At 32.9% G+C, this 18,804-nt stretch overlaps 1 protein-coding gene across 9 annotated transcripts in view; it reads right to left on the reverse strand.

Moving 5' to 3' along the window:
- The window catches only part of CNTLN (centlein), a 322,986-nt gene that overhangs the window by 134,066 nt on the left and 170,116 nt on the right, over positions 1–18,804 (reverse strand). For all 9 annotated transcript variants that reach the window (XM_072728210.1, XM_026001444.2, XM_072728209.1 and 6 more), the window contains 3 exons: positions 12,338–12,514; positions 10,339–10,464; positions 1,055–1,176 (listed from right to left, as the gene is read on the reverse strand). In XM_072728210.1, the coding sequence (XP_072584311.1) occupies positions 1,055–1,176; positions 10,339–10,464; positions 12,338–12,514 (425 nt within the window). The remainder of the gene's footprint in view (positions 1–1,054; positions 1,177–10,338; positions 10,465–12,337; positions 12,515–18,804) is intronic.

Raw genomic sequence — 18,804 nt, forward strand, 5'->3', positions numbered from 1 at the left:
TAGGATGGTCAGTTTCTTAAAAAGGTTTATAAGCAATGAACTCCTCTAGTATTTGTTGTCAACCAATCTGAATGTGGTACATATGCTCTATCTTAAAACATGCTATTATCAGTAAATATATCAGAAAGTAGTTTTCACACTTCTAGTGACTACTGAAGTTAGGTGAGCAGAGGCTAAATGCAGGACAAATTGCTTTATCACTACTTTACTGACAAGTGAAATACTTCCCATTCTTCAAAGGAAAAAATTAGATGTGACAATTACCTACAAAACATGCCAAATGCCCTTTATGTTTTCATTTTCTGTACATAAAACAAACTATTCATTTTTATCTTGTAAAAGTGCTGTACTGGCCAATTTGGAAACAGTATTTCTCCATAGAACAGACCAATGTGTATCATCAACATTGCCCTAAAGGATCCATCTCAAAAGATGAGAGGGTAGTAGATTTTCTGTACTCATTCAGTCCTTTGCCCTCTGTTGATACTGTTAACAAGGGAGCCACTTACGACTAACCAAGATCTGAACACCTGTTCAGAGCAATTGAACTGAGACCGCCAATTCATTCAGATAAGCTGCAGAACAAACTGATGGATAGTAAAGATTTTCAAATTGCATACTAGGTTGAAGTAGTTTTCTGATAGTTAACTGTAAATATGTGAATTTCATATTTCTCTTGTCTTTTAATTAAAACTTCAATAGTTTTGAATTACAAACTGTAATACCATTTTTTTATTTATCTAATTTTTTCAATCCTATGGATATGAACTAATTTGCATTATCTACTTTTATTAAGCTACTCTATTGATATTGAAAATGTATACAGTAATTCACAATCACCTACATTATGAATTCTGCAAATGACAGGAAAATCTAGTTATTGCTAGCATATTTATCTGTTTTCAGTTATATTATCTATCTAAAAATTCACAATAAAGATATGAATAGCAAATAATATCTTTAAAATCAAACAAAAGCCATTAAAACACCTATATGATGCTACTCCATTCCATTTAATATTTAGGGAAATGCCTTTATGAGCTATGTAACTCACATGCCACTGCCTTCTTCCCACTGTTTTAATTGCTCTTTTACTGCTCTGTAGTTGGTCTGTAACATCTGTAGCCTTTCCTTGCGTTTTTCATGGGCATCTCTTAGCTCATCATTTTCTTGGCTCTGTAGAACACAAAAAGGCAAGTACACACAAGTTTAAAGAAAGTATTAGTATAATGTTGCAAATAAGGTTACTCATTTAAATATGAAATTTGAAAAAAATAGTAAATATAAGTTAATTTATAATACTTATTTAAGCAGAAGAAGGGGAAAGATTCTTAAAGTCATAAAATAGGTTTGCTTGGTAAAATCAATCCTCTCACTGCATTTTTTAAGCTGCTAGTAATTTCAAAATTAGTTTCATTCTTTCCCTTGTTGTCAATTAGTACACATACCAATATTTATGAGCCAATTTTACAGAATTTTTTTTCTTTTTCAACAAAAGGATTTGTCCATACATAACACATGATTATTTTGTTAATTATAAATGCATATGTAATTGGTGTAAAAACACTAATCATAGTAAGATCAATGCTTCCACTCATGGATTCATGATTAGTTTAGTATAAAGCATAAGGATTACACAGGAGGAAAAAAACTGGACCTAAATCTGAAGTAGCAGAGCTTGATCTTCTGGGTTATACTATACAGAATTGAAATGTGAGGGCTGGGCTTCATAGTCTTGAAGAGGTCATAAAAACATTACTAGGTTAGACAATTAAAGTCAACAATTTCTAAATGTTCTAAATAGAGTACATGAAGTAGGTCTTCATTTTTTGATATACCTACAAAATGAACTTATAAAGGCCAAATTTTCAGTTTTTAGAGGATGTATTTATACTACTTATGCATTGTGTTTCTCAAAGTAAGTAACTTCTTGAGTTTTTTAGCTATTGTGAATTTCAAATTTGTTTTTTAAACTTTTTATATTTCTATATGAAGGAACTTGCATACTTATTTAGTGGAGGTAACAGGTACTCTAATATTATAGTGAGGTGAGATGAGTAGACACATGACAGAAAAATCTGAACTCTGTTCTTGGAGCTCTTTCATGTTAGCTGCATAATCTTAAGAACATTACTTAAATTAATTCCTTTTTCTGTAATATATGGAAAACAGCACAGAGATTTAAATCATGATGACTAAACTAAATGAGCGAATATACAGGTAAAGCCCCTGGCGCTGTGCTTGCCTTATAGCGGCACAAAGTAAAAGTCAGCTTCCTTCCTTTTCCTCTTCCCAGATATTAACTGATGTCCTTATCATTAAGAAGCCAAATTCACAGTTTTCTGGGACCATCAACTTCTCATCTCAACAGTAAGATAATACAACAATTCTACCTGTTTCAACAATTATTATTTAACAGCAATTCTACCTGTTTCAACAATATGGATATTTTATCATTCTACTTTGAATATAGGTCTAGTAGGATAACTTCAATAAAACTCTTAAGTAGTTACTAGAAAGTATTTGAGTTCTATGTGTACCAAGTGTCTGCAAACCATCTGGAAATGAAAGTGCTTGATGAAAAAGTATGAGATTGGCATCACTTGAAAGGGATAATCACAATAAATGTTATCCTGAAGAGTTTTAGAAGATATACAGATCACAGGTACTGCAAACTTGCTAAAGAGAAGCATAGTTTAATACTATGGTTAAAAATTCAGGATACTGAATTGAACTTCGTTCATTTCAATTGAAGAACCATATATTAAAAGCCTATTACATACAGAGTGTTAAGTGCTGATAAGAGTTCAAGTCTTGCTGATCAAAGTTAGTAAATTTTATCTTGACATTACTGTTTAAATTCAGTATATACCAGTTTCTCCATCTTTAAAATAAAAGCTAATTATATCTCTCTTCCTCTAAGACCAATGACTGATTTAACCTTGACCTTGAATTTTCTCTATTGTTGGTAAACTATCCAAATATAACTTCATTTCTTTGAACAATAAGCTTTCTAATCTTAAATACGTGAAATAATTTAAATTGGGGAAACTAATAATAATGTTACCTTCTTATAAATGAACATAAGTTCATTACGTTTATTAGGATTCCTTAAGAACTAGTAAGACTTATTAGGATTTTAAACAGGATATATTATAAATTTATTAATAACCTATTATAAGAAATGTACAGGTATCAGAAAAGATTTATGTCAAAATGCAATTTTCTAATATACATAGTTGAGTAGTTTGTCAAATTCTAATGGCTTTCTCTAATTATTCTTCATTGAATGAAATTCCTTCCCCACAAACTCTTACTTTACAACAAATTTCTTAAATATTATTACATACAAATCCACTGTTTTGGAATCATTAAAAGTCTGTGTTAAGAGTCCCTACAAACTCTGAGTAAATAGAACCTAAAAGATTGTCCAAGAAATAAAAATTAATAAAATGAGATATCCAGATATTTTCTGTTGCCTTTCACAAAAATCTTCTGTTAAATCAATGGAATGAATTGAGTTCCTTATTGTTAGTAACTAATGGTCATTATTTTAGCACTTTTCAGTACTGCCTCAGCTACTTTATCACTGAATTTATACCTAAGGTTTTCCCTAGTTCTCAAATAGAAATCAACTATCTTATGCAATTACACTAAAGATTAATACTCAATAAAAATTTCCTGAGATCTGTTCACTCACAAGGTGCCAGGCTCTTTACTAGGCAAAATATTTACTCAAAGCACCTCTTCTTCCTAAAACATTAGTGTAATATATTTAATGTTAGCAAATAGTTTTGATTTTCCCATAGTAATTGAAATAGGTGGTTCCCTCCATTAAGTAGTGATTATAGAAAAGTAGTTTTAGAGATGAGCTTTCTACTTTAATTTTACATGCTTCATAATTTACTACACCTAATGCTAGAGTGTTTACATATTTCTTATAAAATTATAAGATCTAAACCATTAAAAATTAGAGATTATCTGACAAATCAATTTCATAGTCATAATTTACAATAATTATTATTTTAAAATGCAGTTTCATGTACAGATTTGTCCTTTGCAAATGCTATTATCAAACTGTAGTTTATGGGTTAAATTAGTCCTACAGATTATTGTTTTTTGGCCTGCTTCAGAAATAGACAAAATTTTATGGAAATGTAAATATTTTTCCCCTCTTCTAATGCAAGAATTGATTTAGCAGGAGTCTTTAGGCAATAGTTAGCTATCTCAAAAGAAATGTTTAGTGTGTAAAAAGAATAATCAAAAAATTTTTCATAATACTCTAACAAATACAAGTTAATAATAGTGTAGATTATGATTCTTTAAGTCCCACATAATAGCCTAAGTCAAAACGGTAGGACTTCATTTTTATTTTTTATTTTTTTATTTATTTATGATAGTCACAGAGAGAGAGGCAGAGACACAGGCAGAGGGAGAAGCAGGCTCCATGCACCGGGAGCCCGACGTGGGATTCAATCCCGGGTCTCCAGGATCGCGCCCTGGGCCAAAGGCAGGCGCCAAACCGCTGCGCCACCCAGGGATCCCAACGGTAGGACTTCATTTGGGAAATACTGTACCCAAAGATCTTACAATAAATTCAAATGTAAAGACTGAAGGATAATATAATATCATTAATAACTAATTAATAACTAATATCATTAATAACTATATTTTCCTTAGAGGATACATCAAAATACCCCAAAGGCAGTCACTGAATTAGGTCTATATATTAGATCATTCAATAAAACACTTACTGGGGATCCCTGGGTGGCGCAGCGGTTTGGCACCTGCCTTTGGCCCAGGGCGCGATCCAGGAGACCCGGGATCGAATCCCACGTCGGGATCCCGGTGCATGGAGCCTGCTTCTCCCTCTGCCTGTGTCTCTGCCTCTCTCTCTCTCTCTCTCTCTCTCTGTGTGTGTGTGACTATCATAAATAAATAAAAATTAAAAAAAAAATAAAAAAATAAAACACTTACTACCTTCCCTATGTTTTGCAATTAAACTAGCTAACCTAGAGACTCTAATTTCTGTGCATGAACAAGTATGAATGACTAAAACACTAGAAAATAGAAAATAGAAAGGTTGTATCAACTGATTTTCCTCAATGATATTTGCAATTCCACCTACGAGTTCATAAGAACAAAAAATGATTCTTGATCTAATCTACTAGAGTTTGGCCAAAGGCTCCTTACAGGCATAAGGCAAACTAAGAACATGAGTACTGTTAATAAAACAGTGGTTCAATCTTCAAAGAATGATAACAAAATTTTTTAAAAGTTTAAAAAAAAAAAAAAAAAAAAAACCTTTTGGGCAGCCTGAGTGGCTCAGTGGTTTAGCGCTGCCTTCAGCCCAGGGTGTGATCCTGGAGACCGGGGACTGAGTCCCATGTTTGGCTCCTTGCATGGAGCCTGCTTCTCCCTCTGCCTCTCTCTCTCTGTGTCTCTTATGAATAAGTAAATAAAATCTTAAAAAAAAAAACCCTTTATAAAATACCAAGGATCCCATGGATGTTTAATTTCAGCAGAGTGTATAAAATTGAATGTATGAAGGATGCATATTAGAGCATTAAAAAGTAAGAGACATATAAACTAATTTCAAAGGACATACTGATTAAATGGCATAGAAAATTGCTAATAGAATCAAGTTGCTAAATGCATTAAAGTTCATAAAGCAGAGATTCATGGCATTAGTGATCCCAAGGATAGTGAAGGATTTCATAAAGCTCTGATGCATTGCTTTCCAAATTATGCTTTATAAGTTGTTAGTACACTACATTTATGAAGTCAGGATTTAGAAATGGGTAGGATTTTTAAAATAATAGTTTTCATCTCTTCTATTACTATTGGCTCTTTTATTACAACTTTGACCACCCACCTTGAAGACACGTACAACTATTCACAAAAGTAAGCTAAGCAAGATAATGTATTAATATTTTTACAAAATTCACCACTAGTATTGGAATAATATGCATGATTTACTGATGATATAATAAAGCCATCATTTCAATATGCCAAAGTGCATCTATATATGTTCCACAGTGGTGGTTATCTGGTGAGGCTTATTTGTCACTCTCTCCCTTCAGTCCACCTTGGTGATCAACTTGGGACTCAAAGCTATCTACTGTGCCATGGAGCCTGTGTTTAATATAGTGTTTTCAACGGTATCTTCCATGGAACAAAAGTCTTTAGAAAATATTAATGGGTATAATATAATCAAATAAACTTGGGAAATAAGATATCTAAACATTTCTACAGATTCGGTATCTATACATTTCTATAGATTCATAATGCATACTGATATCTTAATAGCTCACAAAAAGTGAAATATTTTAATCCATTGCCTTTGATAATTGAGTACAGAATATTTTTCTCTGCCTTTTCATTAGCTTCTGGCAGAGCAGTGTCCAATAGAATACCAATATGGGAAAGCCATGACAAAAATTCAACATGTATTAATGGGAAACAGTCAACAAATACAGCACCATGAACAACAAATGCATATTAAACACCATAAGAAGGACACCTGGGTGGCTCAGCGGCTGAGCACCTGCTTTCAGCTCAAGGCATGATCCCAGGATCTGGGATCGAGTCCCATACTGGACTGACCCTTGTGAGAAGCCTGCTTCTCCCTCTGCCTCTGCCTCTCTCTTTCTCTCTCATGAATAAATAAATAAATCTTAAAAAAAAAAAACATAAGACATTGTTAGGGGGTAAAATGAATCCCCTCCAAAAAGATATGTTGGAATCTTAGCCCCTACTACCCCAAAATGTGATTTTATTTGGTGATAAGGTCTTTATAGAGGTAATGAAGTTAAAGTGAGGTCATTAGGGTGGGTCTTACTCGAACTGATTGGTGTCTTTTAAAAGGAGAAATTTAGACATAGACAGACACAGACACACATACACACACACACACACACACACACATCAAGGGAAGATGATGTGAAATATGAAGAGAGAATGCCACCCATAAGCCAAGGAATATCTGAAACTATGGGAAACCAGAAGAGAGAAATAGAACAGATACTCCCTCTCAGGTGTCAGAAGGAACTAACCCTGTTGACATCTTGAGTTTGGAACTTTCTAGCCTCCAGAACTTTGAGTCAATAAATTTCTGTTCTAAGCCAGCCAGTTTGTCATGACAGCCCTAGGAAATGAATATGGATATGTTATTAATCTCCCTCTTATATTCTCATATACTTGAGTAATACTAATAATATTAGTATTATACCCTAATTAAGCGATATACAGGAAGAAGTCTTCTGTCCTCACTAAATATGACTGGTATACTTACTAAAGTGAGACCATAAATAAAAAAGTATCCTGGGGGATCCCTGGGTGGCGCAGTGGTTTAGCGCCTGCCTTTGGCCCAGGGCGCGATCCCCTGGAGACCCGGGATCGAATCCCACGTCGGGCTCCTGGTGCGTGGAGCCTGCTTCTCCCTCTGCCTGTGTCTCTGCCTCTTTCTGTCTCTCTCTCTGTGTGTGACTATCATAAATAAATAAAAATTAAAAAAAAAAAGTATCCTGGATCCAATCACTGTCTTTGGAGTTGCTTTAGTTTGTAGGTTTTTTTTTTTTTACCCACTTCATTTGATAAATGTTCTTAATCATACTGCTTTTTTCATTCAACTATTTTGCTCCTTTAAAATAAGAAATCCTTGGGACGCCTGGGTGGCTAGTTGAGTGCCTGCCTTTGGCTCAGGGCGCGATCCTGCAGTCCCAGGATTGAGTCCCACATCGAATCCCTGCATGGAGCCTGCTTCTCTCTCTGCCTCTCTCTGTGTGTGTGTGTGTGTGTCTCTCATGAATAAATAAATAAAATCGTTAAAAAATAAAATAAGAAACCCTTTCCTACTAAAAGATAAGATATAATGAAAAAATTTGCGCATTTTCCCCCTTACATTGCAAATTTGTGAAAAAAACCATACATTTGCAATTCATATTATCATCAACTGACCTGAAATAGGAATACAGAAAAAGTATAAATGAAAAAGAAATTGTATGAAGAAAGAGTTTTACTCTGAAAATAAACTTGAGGCCTCACCCAAAAGAGCTGTTATTAAGAGAAAGGAATGAAAAATTAATATAATATTTCTGAGACTCTTTATGAAACTAAAAATTCAAAAAGTGGAAAAGATAGCTCTGAAAATAACTGAATTGCTCTACTCTTTCCTGCCCCAAACAAGGGACTGTCAAAGACTCACAGACTTTTGGGGGCAAATGAATGGAGATCTGTTATTATTGAATGGGATATGTGGTAGTTAATTTTATGTGTAACTTGACTGACCAAATATTTAGTTAATCATTATTCCTGGGTGTATCTGTGAGCATGTTTCTGTACAAAAGGAAAACATCATTCAGCAGACTGAGTAAAGCATATTGCCCTTCCCGATGTGATACACTTCATCCAAATCACTGAAGGCCTGAAAGCAATAAAAGGCTGCATAAGAAAGATCTTTGGTCTTGTCCCTTTGGACTCAGATTGAGATTAGGACTAGAATTTACATCATCAGCTTCCTGATTTTCAGGCCGTTGGACCCAGACTGAAACTATACCATTGGGTCTCCTGATCTCCAGTTTCACAACTGTAGATCTTGGACTTCTCAGTCTCTATAATTGTATGACCCAATTCCTATAGTAAATCAATCAATCTCTCTCTCTCTCTCTCTCTGGATAGATATTTCAACATAGATATAGGTACCTTTATCTTTCTTTCAGAGTAGCAATGTCTCATTAGGGAAGACTAAAGGGTTATATCCTATTGGTTCTGTTTCTCTGAAGGAACCAGATTAATATAGGATGTGAATTTCAAGAATTATGCAAAAGGAGGAAGATGATAAACTGGCTTGCTAAACGTGCTCTTAATATCTTGTGTGTACTCCCATGTTTACATTAAGATACTAGGTTCCAAGTGGTCATGCAGCATCTTCTTAACTAGGGTCTTGAATGACACTTATCTTGTCTCCTGTTGTAAAAGTGACTTGTTTGGCTAGCTGCATTGCTTAGTAAGTTGTTACTAAGTAAACAAATTAATGAACAAATAACTCCAAGTGTGGGCCACCTGGCTGGCTCAGTCAGAAAAGCATGCGACTCTTGAACCTGGGGTTGTGAGTTCGGGCCCCACAATGGGTGTAGAGATTACTAAAATGAAATAAATTAAATAAATAAATAAATAAATAAATAAATAAATAACTCCAGGTGTATACATTTTAAGTAGGCTAAATGCTAGCAAGCTGATGTCATCAGATCATTTTATTTTTGGTAGATGATAATCTCTGTCAATCAACAGATGATAATTTTCCTTTCTTTTAGCACTAACAGTCTAACTCTACATAAGTATAAATTAACTTAATGTTTAGTGAAAAGGCAGAAAAAATTATTAGTTATAGTTTAGGTTAACCATAACTCTAAACTATTTTATTCTATAGCACACAAAATGTAAGTTGAACCTTTTTCTCCCTAAGAGTAATCTATATTATATGACAAAGAATCTGAGCTTTAAATGTATTGGATTCTAACCACATATAAAACATTGGTGTTGTCATAAAATGTCTTAAAACTATTTGAGATTCAATTAAATGCCTAAATCTCATATAGTGCAGGCCTTTGGGTAGTGGTGACTAATGAATGACAAGTTTAGCCACATTAAATTCAGAAAAAATAAAAGGTCTCAATATAGTCAAATGGAAAAAATAATGTAATTACCATTTTGACTACACAATTTTTCTATAAAGGACAATTATAAGTGACTTGAACTAGGTGAGTATAATTTTTTTTTAATTTTTTTAAAATTTATTTATGATAGTCACACACAGAGAGAGAGAGAGAGAGGCAGAGACATAGGCAGAGGGAGAAGCAGGCTCCATGCACCAGGAGCCCGACGTGGGATTCGATCCCGGGTCTCCAGGATCGCGCCCTGGGCCAAAGGCAGGTGCTAATCCGCTGCGCCACCCAGGGATCCCGGTGAGTATAATTTTTAACTCACTTTTCTTTTTTATATGTTTATCAGATATAAAGAACTATGAAAAATTCCCTACTTTGCTATAGTTCTATTTTTTGTCTCTGAAAAAGTATAAGAATTTATTCCCAATATTAAGCTAAAATATTCCCCAACAATTTTAAAGTCATGAATAAATATTTACATTCAAACAGCAAATATTTTGTTACTTTATGATCCTCAGAAATCTGAAAAACAAGGCCAACCAATGAGACACTTTTACACCTGTAATTAAATTCAGGAAAGATAAATGATAAGCAGTGATTTGTGAAGTGAATGTTTATTTTGGTATATCTTTATCTTTGTGAGGTTATTAATAAAAAATGATTTAATGTTCACCTTTAGCTGTAGTGCCTTCTCTAAGTTTTCAATCTTTCTTTCAGCTTTCTTCAGATTCCTCAGCTCCTCTGAGTCTGTGAAAGAGCTCTTTGGGGACAAAGACCTTGAACGTTTCACAGGTGGTTCCTCGAGAATAAAACAAGGACATGGTTGAACTAGTTGGAACACTGGATTATGAAAGACATGCAAAATTAAAGAACAAGTAATTTTGAATACTAATAATGAATTATAAAAAAAATCCTGCATGGAATACCAGAGAAATAACAAGCGGAATTACCACAGTGCTACCGCTAAAGGTTTCTCTGTGACTCGTTAATGAGAATATTCATTTACATTTACATTGTTTCTTTCAGAATAATGATGTCCCATTAGGGAAGACTAAAGGGTTATAGACTCAGAAATGCAAGAAACCTCATTACAAAGGAGGGGATAGAGGCTGGTCTAATTGCTCTATAAGGGTCCAAGGTTACACTTGATAGGACAACCAGAAACAAGAGGGAAAGGATTTTTTTCCCTTTGAAATAGTTTAACACACTGTGAAGTTGAAGGAACAATATGCTTGAGGAATATAAATACAACAGACAGTAGATCTTATACCATAATGACCATATGGTCATTAACTATAATGTGGCTAACTAGAGACAAGAATGTGTGTTTATATTATGTACAGCTTCATATACCAATCTGGAGAAGGAATATGTGAAAGCAACTATTAAAAGCTGGGCAACATATTGTTCATACTTACTATATGTCCTTATGAAAAAGAAAGAAAATTTCATTCCAAATATCCCTTCATTTTCTTGACTTTTGTTAAAAGCAACAAAACATCAGAGTGGTACATTTTTTAAATTCAGCAATGTAGCAAGCAACCAAATTAGGCCATATAATGTATCTCAATTTTAGGAATGTTTTCTTTCATTTAAATAAAGCTCAATACTTTAGAAACTATTCCAAAATGGCAAGAAGTGTATCATGAATGCAGTTATGTTTAAATAAATAAACCTATATATATACATAAAGCTCATTCTTCTGAAAATTACTAATAACATTAGAGGGAGTAAATAAGACTATAATAAAAACATGAGTGTATTTTTAAATCCTTCCTTTACTAAGACAGTTCTACTCATAGGAAAAAATGGAAAGAACTAAAAACAAGTATCTTGAAAAACACTTTTCTGTTTATAAAAACATTATTTTCTACTGCTAAAGTAACAAATGTGAGAAAAATATATCTAAAGTTCCTTACTTTTTATTTATCTGAGATAACATATTGATAGTGTTACATAGTAACATATTTACAATGTAATATAAAATTTTTATTTTGCTTAGTATGTTTTGCAGCATAACAGATATATATACTATAGTATATATACTATAATACAAATGCTACAAAAAGGAAAAGCTAACATTAATAAACATTTGATAAAAAATGCTTATTTTTCTGTTGCTACACCTTTAAATCCAAAATTATATAATTGTATAAATTAACGTTAAATTCCACTTTATAGCTTATATCCACATAGGCAGTATTTTAAATATCATATCTGAATGAAATAGAAACATTAAGATATATTTTTCTTATAACAACTATATTACTTTAAAATGATTTTTTACTTCAATTAACTTATCTATAGATTAGATATATGAGGGATCCTTAATAAACCTTAAAAAATTTTTTTAATTTATTTAAATTCAATTAACATATAATGTATTATTAATTTCAGAGGTAGAATTCAGTGATTCATCAGTCTTATATAACACCTAGTTTAGCAAAACTTTTTAACACAGCTATACTACTAATCTAATTAAGTTAGGAATATATTAGTCTTTAAAAAGGGAAAATTCTCTATTTGCAACAATTTTTTATCAAGCATTTGGCACATAATGTTTTTCAAAGCTTCCAGAAATATAACCAGAGAAGTAAATGCTGTTTTTTAATTTCATCGCTTGCTTTGTCAGCCTCACCTGACAAATTCACGAAATGACAAAATGTCCCTACCTTATGTTTTCCTTCAGTACTTGTCCAGATGCTGTTCTCTGAGGAACCCTTATTGGTAGATTTGCTCTCTGACAGTTTTTCATTTGCTATTTTTAGTTTCTCCTGTAAATACTCAATTTCAGACTTCTGTGAGACCATTAAAGTTTCTAAGCTCGATAAAGATGGCCGTTGAGATACCTATTTTTAAAAAGTATATTGTGTAAAAACATATGCATGTTTGTATGTTATTTATAGATGTGCAAATACACATATTATTATTACATTATATAAAAAATAAGGACTCAGAGAAGGAAAATTTCATTTCAATAATAAAACTATAAACTAGCATTAGCTAAACTTCTATCATCCTAGTAGAATGGTATTTTTCAATAAAATAACCAAGAGTCTGTATAAATATTTTCATAAATATACTGCCACAGAGATTTACAGGAGAAAAAAATTACAGCATGGTTGCATGAAACATACCACTCATCTATAAAATAATTATTTCAAAAATATGATTGCACACATATGTATTTCCTCCTGAAATACTCAATCCACCATTTGATCACCAAGAGTCATGCAATACCACTGAATATAAACCTGGGAAAAGGAAACCGAGAGCACTATAAGTCTAATTATCTTTCAATGTATCATAATTTAATAACTCACAAAACACTGATACTTTTAAACTCAATACAATCCACTGTATTCTCTTTTGAAATGTATTACTATGTCAGTTAACCTGCTAATGGTAAGCACCACATTATAATGACAAAAAAATCACAGAAAAATTAAGCATGTAGGATACCTTCAAGAAATGTTAGTTCATAAAAACCAGCATTCTGTGAAATTCTACTACCATCTTAAGTGATTACATTTGAGGCCACTAAAACCTATGCATATATCAAATTTTAAATTAACCATTCCACTTACAAAAAACAAAAACACTAAATCATAATGAAACAAAGTTTTGGTTGATTTCCAGCAAAGACAATCAAATCTCAAAATTCTAATATTGGATATAAAACTAGTAGCCCTGAAAATAATTTCGTTTAAAATGTGGAAAACCCTACCCATCCTAAATGATATTCCTATGGGCTATCAGAAGAAATACATATGTTTAACTTTTCTGAGCCAACAATGGAAAATAATCACTCTTTTCCAGTTTTAAATTTTTTCTTTAAGGAATAGGCAAAATTGTCCTAACTTCTAATTATTAGAAAAGAGGTCATCCTTGAGTTATTTATATTATCACACTTTCGTCTATTTAAAACACTTGATTTGTTTCCCAACATTCATTCTATTATACGGCTAAATATCTTCCTCAGAACTATTTATATTGTACTCTTACCACACCTACCATACATTAAATACTTATTTCATTACTTTTCTTTAAATATCAAATTAAAATGCTTCAAGTACTTTTATTCCAAACCCTAAATGATTTTGCCCTATTCTTTCCTCCCACTTTTAATCACCATATTACTATTATTTACTTCACTTTTCCTACTATCATGCAAGCGAATTTATGATGTTTATAACTATTTCCTTTGGCTAGGCCACCTATCTAAACAGTGTTCAAAAGCCACCTGCTCTTATCCAGGTTCCTTTAAATACAATTATTAGGAATATACTAATCTCATCATTTACCAAATAAATTTTTTTTTTTTTACCAAATAAATTTTAAATAAGTTGTTCAAGGTCAAACAAAAATTTAGAATAAAATGGAAATAACATAACTTTAGTTTTACTGGTATATCCAATAAACAATCCCATGTTCTTTAAATGAGTTTTCACAAATGAGTTTTCTAAGTTATCACTGAATTATAATGTAGTAGATAAGAATGTAAAAATAGGAATAATCAGTCAAGAAGCTGTAATGATAAATAATTCAAATACTCATGAAGATATTAGAAATATCCAACTGTGGATACTGTCATCATCTTAATAAAGAATTTATATTTAGGCAATATTTAGGCAACAGTCCTTCAAAATTCAACAAACAGTAACAGAACTTCAAAAATAAAATACTATGAAAGTACTGATTAACTCAAATTCATATAGGAGTGGGAAAGATGATGTAAGTAAATAAATAAAATGGGTTGTGTTTACTATATTTTAAAATCACAGCTTTAGAATTGATTCAATGGAGATACTTTGTAGACATATTGCACATGTATAAGATTGTTTACCTCCAGAAAAAATATTATGCATGCTCCCATGGTTTTTAAAATCTGACCTTCTCCCTCTCCTGTTTTATCACTTTTGCAGGAGATATATGCACAGTAAGTATTTCATACTTTTCTTAATACTACATTTTTCAAAGCATAGGTAAAATGAAATGTCCAATGACACTCGGCCTCACCTAAGGACACAAGGAGGGTTTTTGTGGCAGTAGCTACTCAGCTCCAGCCAATTGTTTTCCTAGAGGAATGAATGTGGCCCAATGCTGCCAGAGCTACTGATTTTTCAAAAGAAGGAATTAGGGTTTCTAAGGAAAATCTCCTAATTTTAAAATGTTGACTAGACTCCATTTATATGACTATATTTTGAGAACATGGTTGTGGGAATATAAACTGCTATAAAAGTTCTAGGGAGGGGATCCCTGGGTTGCTCAGTGGTTTGGCACCTGCCTTTGGCCCAGGGCGCGATCCTGGAGTACTGGGATTGAGTCCCGTGTCGGGCTCCCAGCATGGAGCCTGCTTCTCCCTCTGCCTGTGTCTCTGCCTCTCTCTCTCTCTGTGTCTATCATGAATAAATAAAGAAATCTAAAAAAAAAAAAAAAAAGTTCTAGGGAAATTCTGAAATATGCATAAAAGCACATAAAAATGTGCCTTTGGCTTAGCACTCTAGTCGTGCCAAGAGTTGATATAGAAAGATATCCACGATAAACTATTAAATGAGAAAAGTAGGTTACCAAAGAATATATTGTATAGAAATAGATTTTGCCAAACAGGCATGGGAAAAAAAACCCTAAAATGTTTTAGTGTTATTTCTGAATAGAACAATTATATGTGAATTATTTTCTTCATGGGATGCCTGGGTGGCTCAGCGGTCTAGCACCTGCCCCTGGCTCAGGGTGTGATCGGCGGTCTCAGGATTGAGTCCCACATCAGGCTCCCTGCCTGGAGCCTGCTTCTCCCTCTGCCTACGTCTCTGCCTTTCTGTATCTTTCATGAATAAATAAATAAATTAATTAAAAAAAATTATTTTCTTCATAGTTATTTGAATTTCCTTAAATTTTACAATGAACATGTCACTAAATGTTTTTCAAAATGTAAATTCTTTCTTCAAATAAAAGGAATAAGATTTGAATATAAAATCTTCAGAATTTATAGGAGAAATAGAAATGAAACTCTTTCTATAATCTCATCCCTTATAATTTGCTGGTGCTAATTTTGGGCTATATTACCAAGACATTAAAAATGAAAGGAAAGCCATTATAATTCCGCCTTTTAACCTTCTTTTCAAAGTTAGTAGACTTAATTTTTAGGAACAGTTTTATACTTACAGAAAATCTAAGCAGATGCTATATAGAGTCCTGTACCCCCCCCCACTCCCACCCATCCAGGTTCCTCTTAATATCAACATCTGAGATTATTATGGTACATTTGTTACAAGTAATAAACCAATATTCAAAATTATTTTTAACTAAAGTCCATAATGCATTGAAATCTCCATAATGTTTACATAATGTCCTTTTTCTGTTCCAGGATCCCACCCATGATACCACATTACATTTACTTGTCCTGCCAGCATCTCTTGGTTGTGACAGTTTCTCAGACTTTACCTACTTTTGATAATACTTGATAGTTTTGATGAGTAGAATGATATTCAGGTGCACTGCTGCGCACTCCTCGATTGGAATTTGAGATTTTCTCACGATTAGAGTGGGGCTATGAGTTTGGGGAAGGAAGATCACAGAAGTAGAGTACCATTTTCATTATACCATCTCATGTTTACATAGTATCAACATGGTTTAATCCTTGATGTTGACCTCCATAGCATAAAGTAGTGTCTTTCAGGTCACCCCACCATCCCCCACCTATACTATATTCAGTGTGCTTTGTGAACTATGTATAATATGTGAAAACATGTATATCTTTACTTGTCATTATCCTTTCAAGTGCTGCTTTGAAGGCTTCACAAAATCAAGACAACCAGCATCCCTGTCTGGGAAAGTTCATTCTATCTATTGTCCTTAAAATCCTAGAATCTTTGGGGGCACCTTGGTGGCTCAGCTGGTTAGGCATTTGCCTTCAGCTCAGGTCATGATTCCCGGGGCTTGGGACTGAGCCCTGCATCAGGCTCCCTACTCAGCGGGGAGCCTACTTCTTCCTCTCCATCTGCTCCCTCCCTCTACTGATGTTCTTGCTTACTCTGCTCTAATCAATCAATCAATCAATCTTTAAGAAAAAAAAATCCTAGAATCTTTGAAAAGTTTCATTTTCTTGCTAAGAATTATTAGTATTGTATCAGTGGTATTTTTCCTCTAATATAAAAAATTCTTATTTACCCTTATAGTTTACAGTCTTAAGAGATAATGAATGATAGGGCCCCTGGGTGGCTCAGTGGTTGAGAGTCTGCCTTTGGCTCAGGGCATGATCCAGAGTCCTGGGACCGAGTCCCACATCAGGCTCCCTACAGGGACCCTGATTCTTCCTCTTCTTATGTCTCTGCCTCTCCCATGTCTTTCATGAATGGATAAATAAAATCTTAAAAAAAATAAAATAAAAAATTTAAAAAAATTTTTAAAGAGACATAATGAATGGTATGGTGCTAGACACCACACTTAATCTTGATGAACTCTCAAAGTAATCAGTGGAGTATGTGTCCAAATGCCCCCAACTGAAAATATCTTTAAATTGATCATTATTAATATGGAATTTCTGTGCAGCCCAGGTGGCTCAGGGTTTAGTGCCGCCTTCGGCCCAGTGTGTGATCTTGGAGACCCAAGATAGAGTCCCACGTCAGGCTCTCCACATGGAAGCCTGCTTCTCCCTCTGCCTGTGTCTCTGCCTCTCTCTCTCTCTGTGTCTCTCATGAATAAATAAATAAAATATTTTTAAAAAATATGTAATTTCTTTTTCACATTGATCCACAGAGGTAATTTTGATCAAAAAAGTCCTGTATAAGATGTACAGTAGAAAAGGGGCAGGGAAAATACATTACATGTTGTCATATTACTATTAAGAATTTGCATTAATTTCAAGCAACATCATATAGCATTATATATTAGAGGCTGAGTAAATAATAGCTAATAAATAGAACATTATTTCAAAGTTATAATGATCACAAAGAATTCTAAATTAAATTATTTTCCCTTATTGGTAAGTTTTAATTAAACATATTCATTTGTTTTCTACTACATTAAAATAATAGTTACTATCATTTAGTGAAAAAATATTGAGGTCCTAGATGTAGATAAGCATTTCACACATATTATCTTGCTTATTTAAGAAATTTATAAATTCCAAACCTGTTAATACATAATGTAGCCTACTATAAAACAAAAACACTTAAAAGGCATGATACTTTAGCAAAAGAAAGAATTTCTCTTAAAATAATTTCACTGAAGATTAAACATGCATTAAACATACACATGTGCTTAAAATCTATAATATGTGTGTGTATATAAAATATCTAACCTGGGTACATATGTGTCAGAGAAAATGACATCTTGCAAAATTGTTCTCAAAAAAAAAAAAAAAGAAAAATTGTTCTCTGAAAATGAACTCAAATCCTCTAGGAAAGAGACATAGTATAAAAGTATAGAATACATGTTAAAAAGTATATATATATATATATATATATATATATATATATACACACACACACACACACACTTTATATATATATATAAAATCTTAGAATCCTAGGAATATATATATATACACACACACACAAAATCTTCTAATGAAATGCCTGAATCTCTACAAAACTTGACATTTTATTTAAAATTGATTTTAGAAAAGAGAAACAGGGGCACCTGGGTGGCTCAATGGTTGAGCATCTGACTGGCTCAGGTTGTGATCCCAGGGTTCTGAGATTGAGTCCTGCACTGGGTTCCCCGCAGGGGCCTGCTTCTCCCTCTGCCTGTGTCTCTGCCTCTCAATCTGTCTTTCATGAATAAATTAAAAATATTTTAAAAAAAGAAATAGAGAAATATATCTACTGCCAATTTATAAAACATTGTTAGCAGAGTCATCCAACACCTGAAAATGGATAACTTTAATAACAGTCACATTATATTTAAAAAAGAAAAAACTCAAGTCAACATAACATCATAAATTAAGATAGTCTTATTATGAAAGTTCACAAATGGAATTAGGTATACCGGTTTAAATTCATACCTCACTTTTAGAAAGACTACCAAGTTGAGTAATAAATGACTAATATTTAATAATAAAACTCAGTACCCAATTTTTAAAATTATAAATATCTGCTTTTCTTCCATCCACTCACTTTTAACCAAAATATCCTTT

Source organism: Vulpes vulpes, chromosome 12 (genome assembly GCF_048418805.1).
Source record: "Vulpes vulpes isolate BD-2025 chromosome 12, VulVul3, whole genome shotgun sequence".
In the NCBI taxonomy this organism is placed as follows: Eukaryota; Metazoa; Chordata; class Mammalia; order Carnivora; family Canidae; genus Vulpes; species Vulpes vulpes.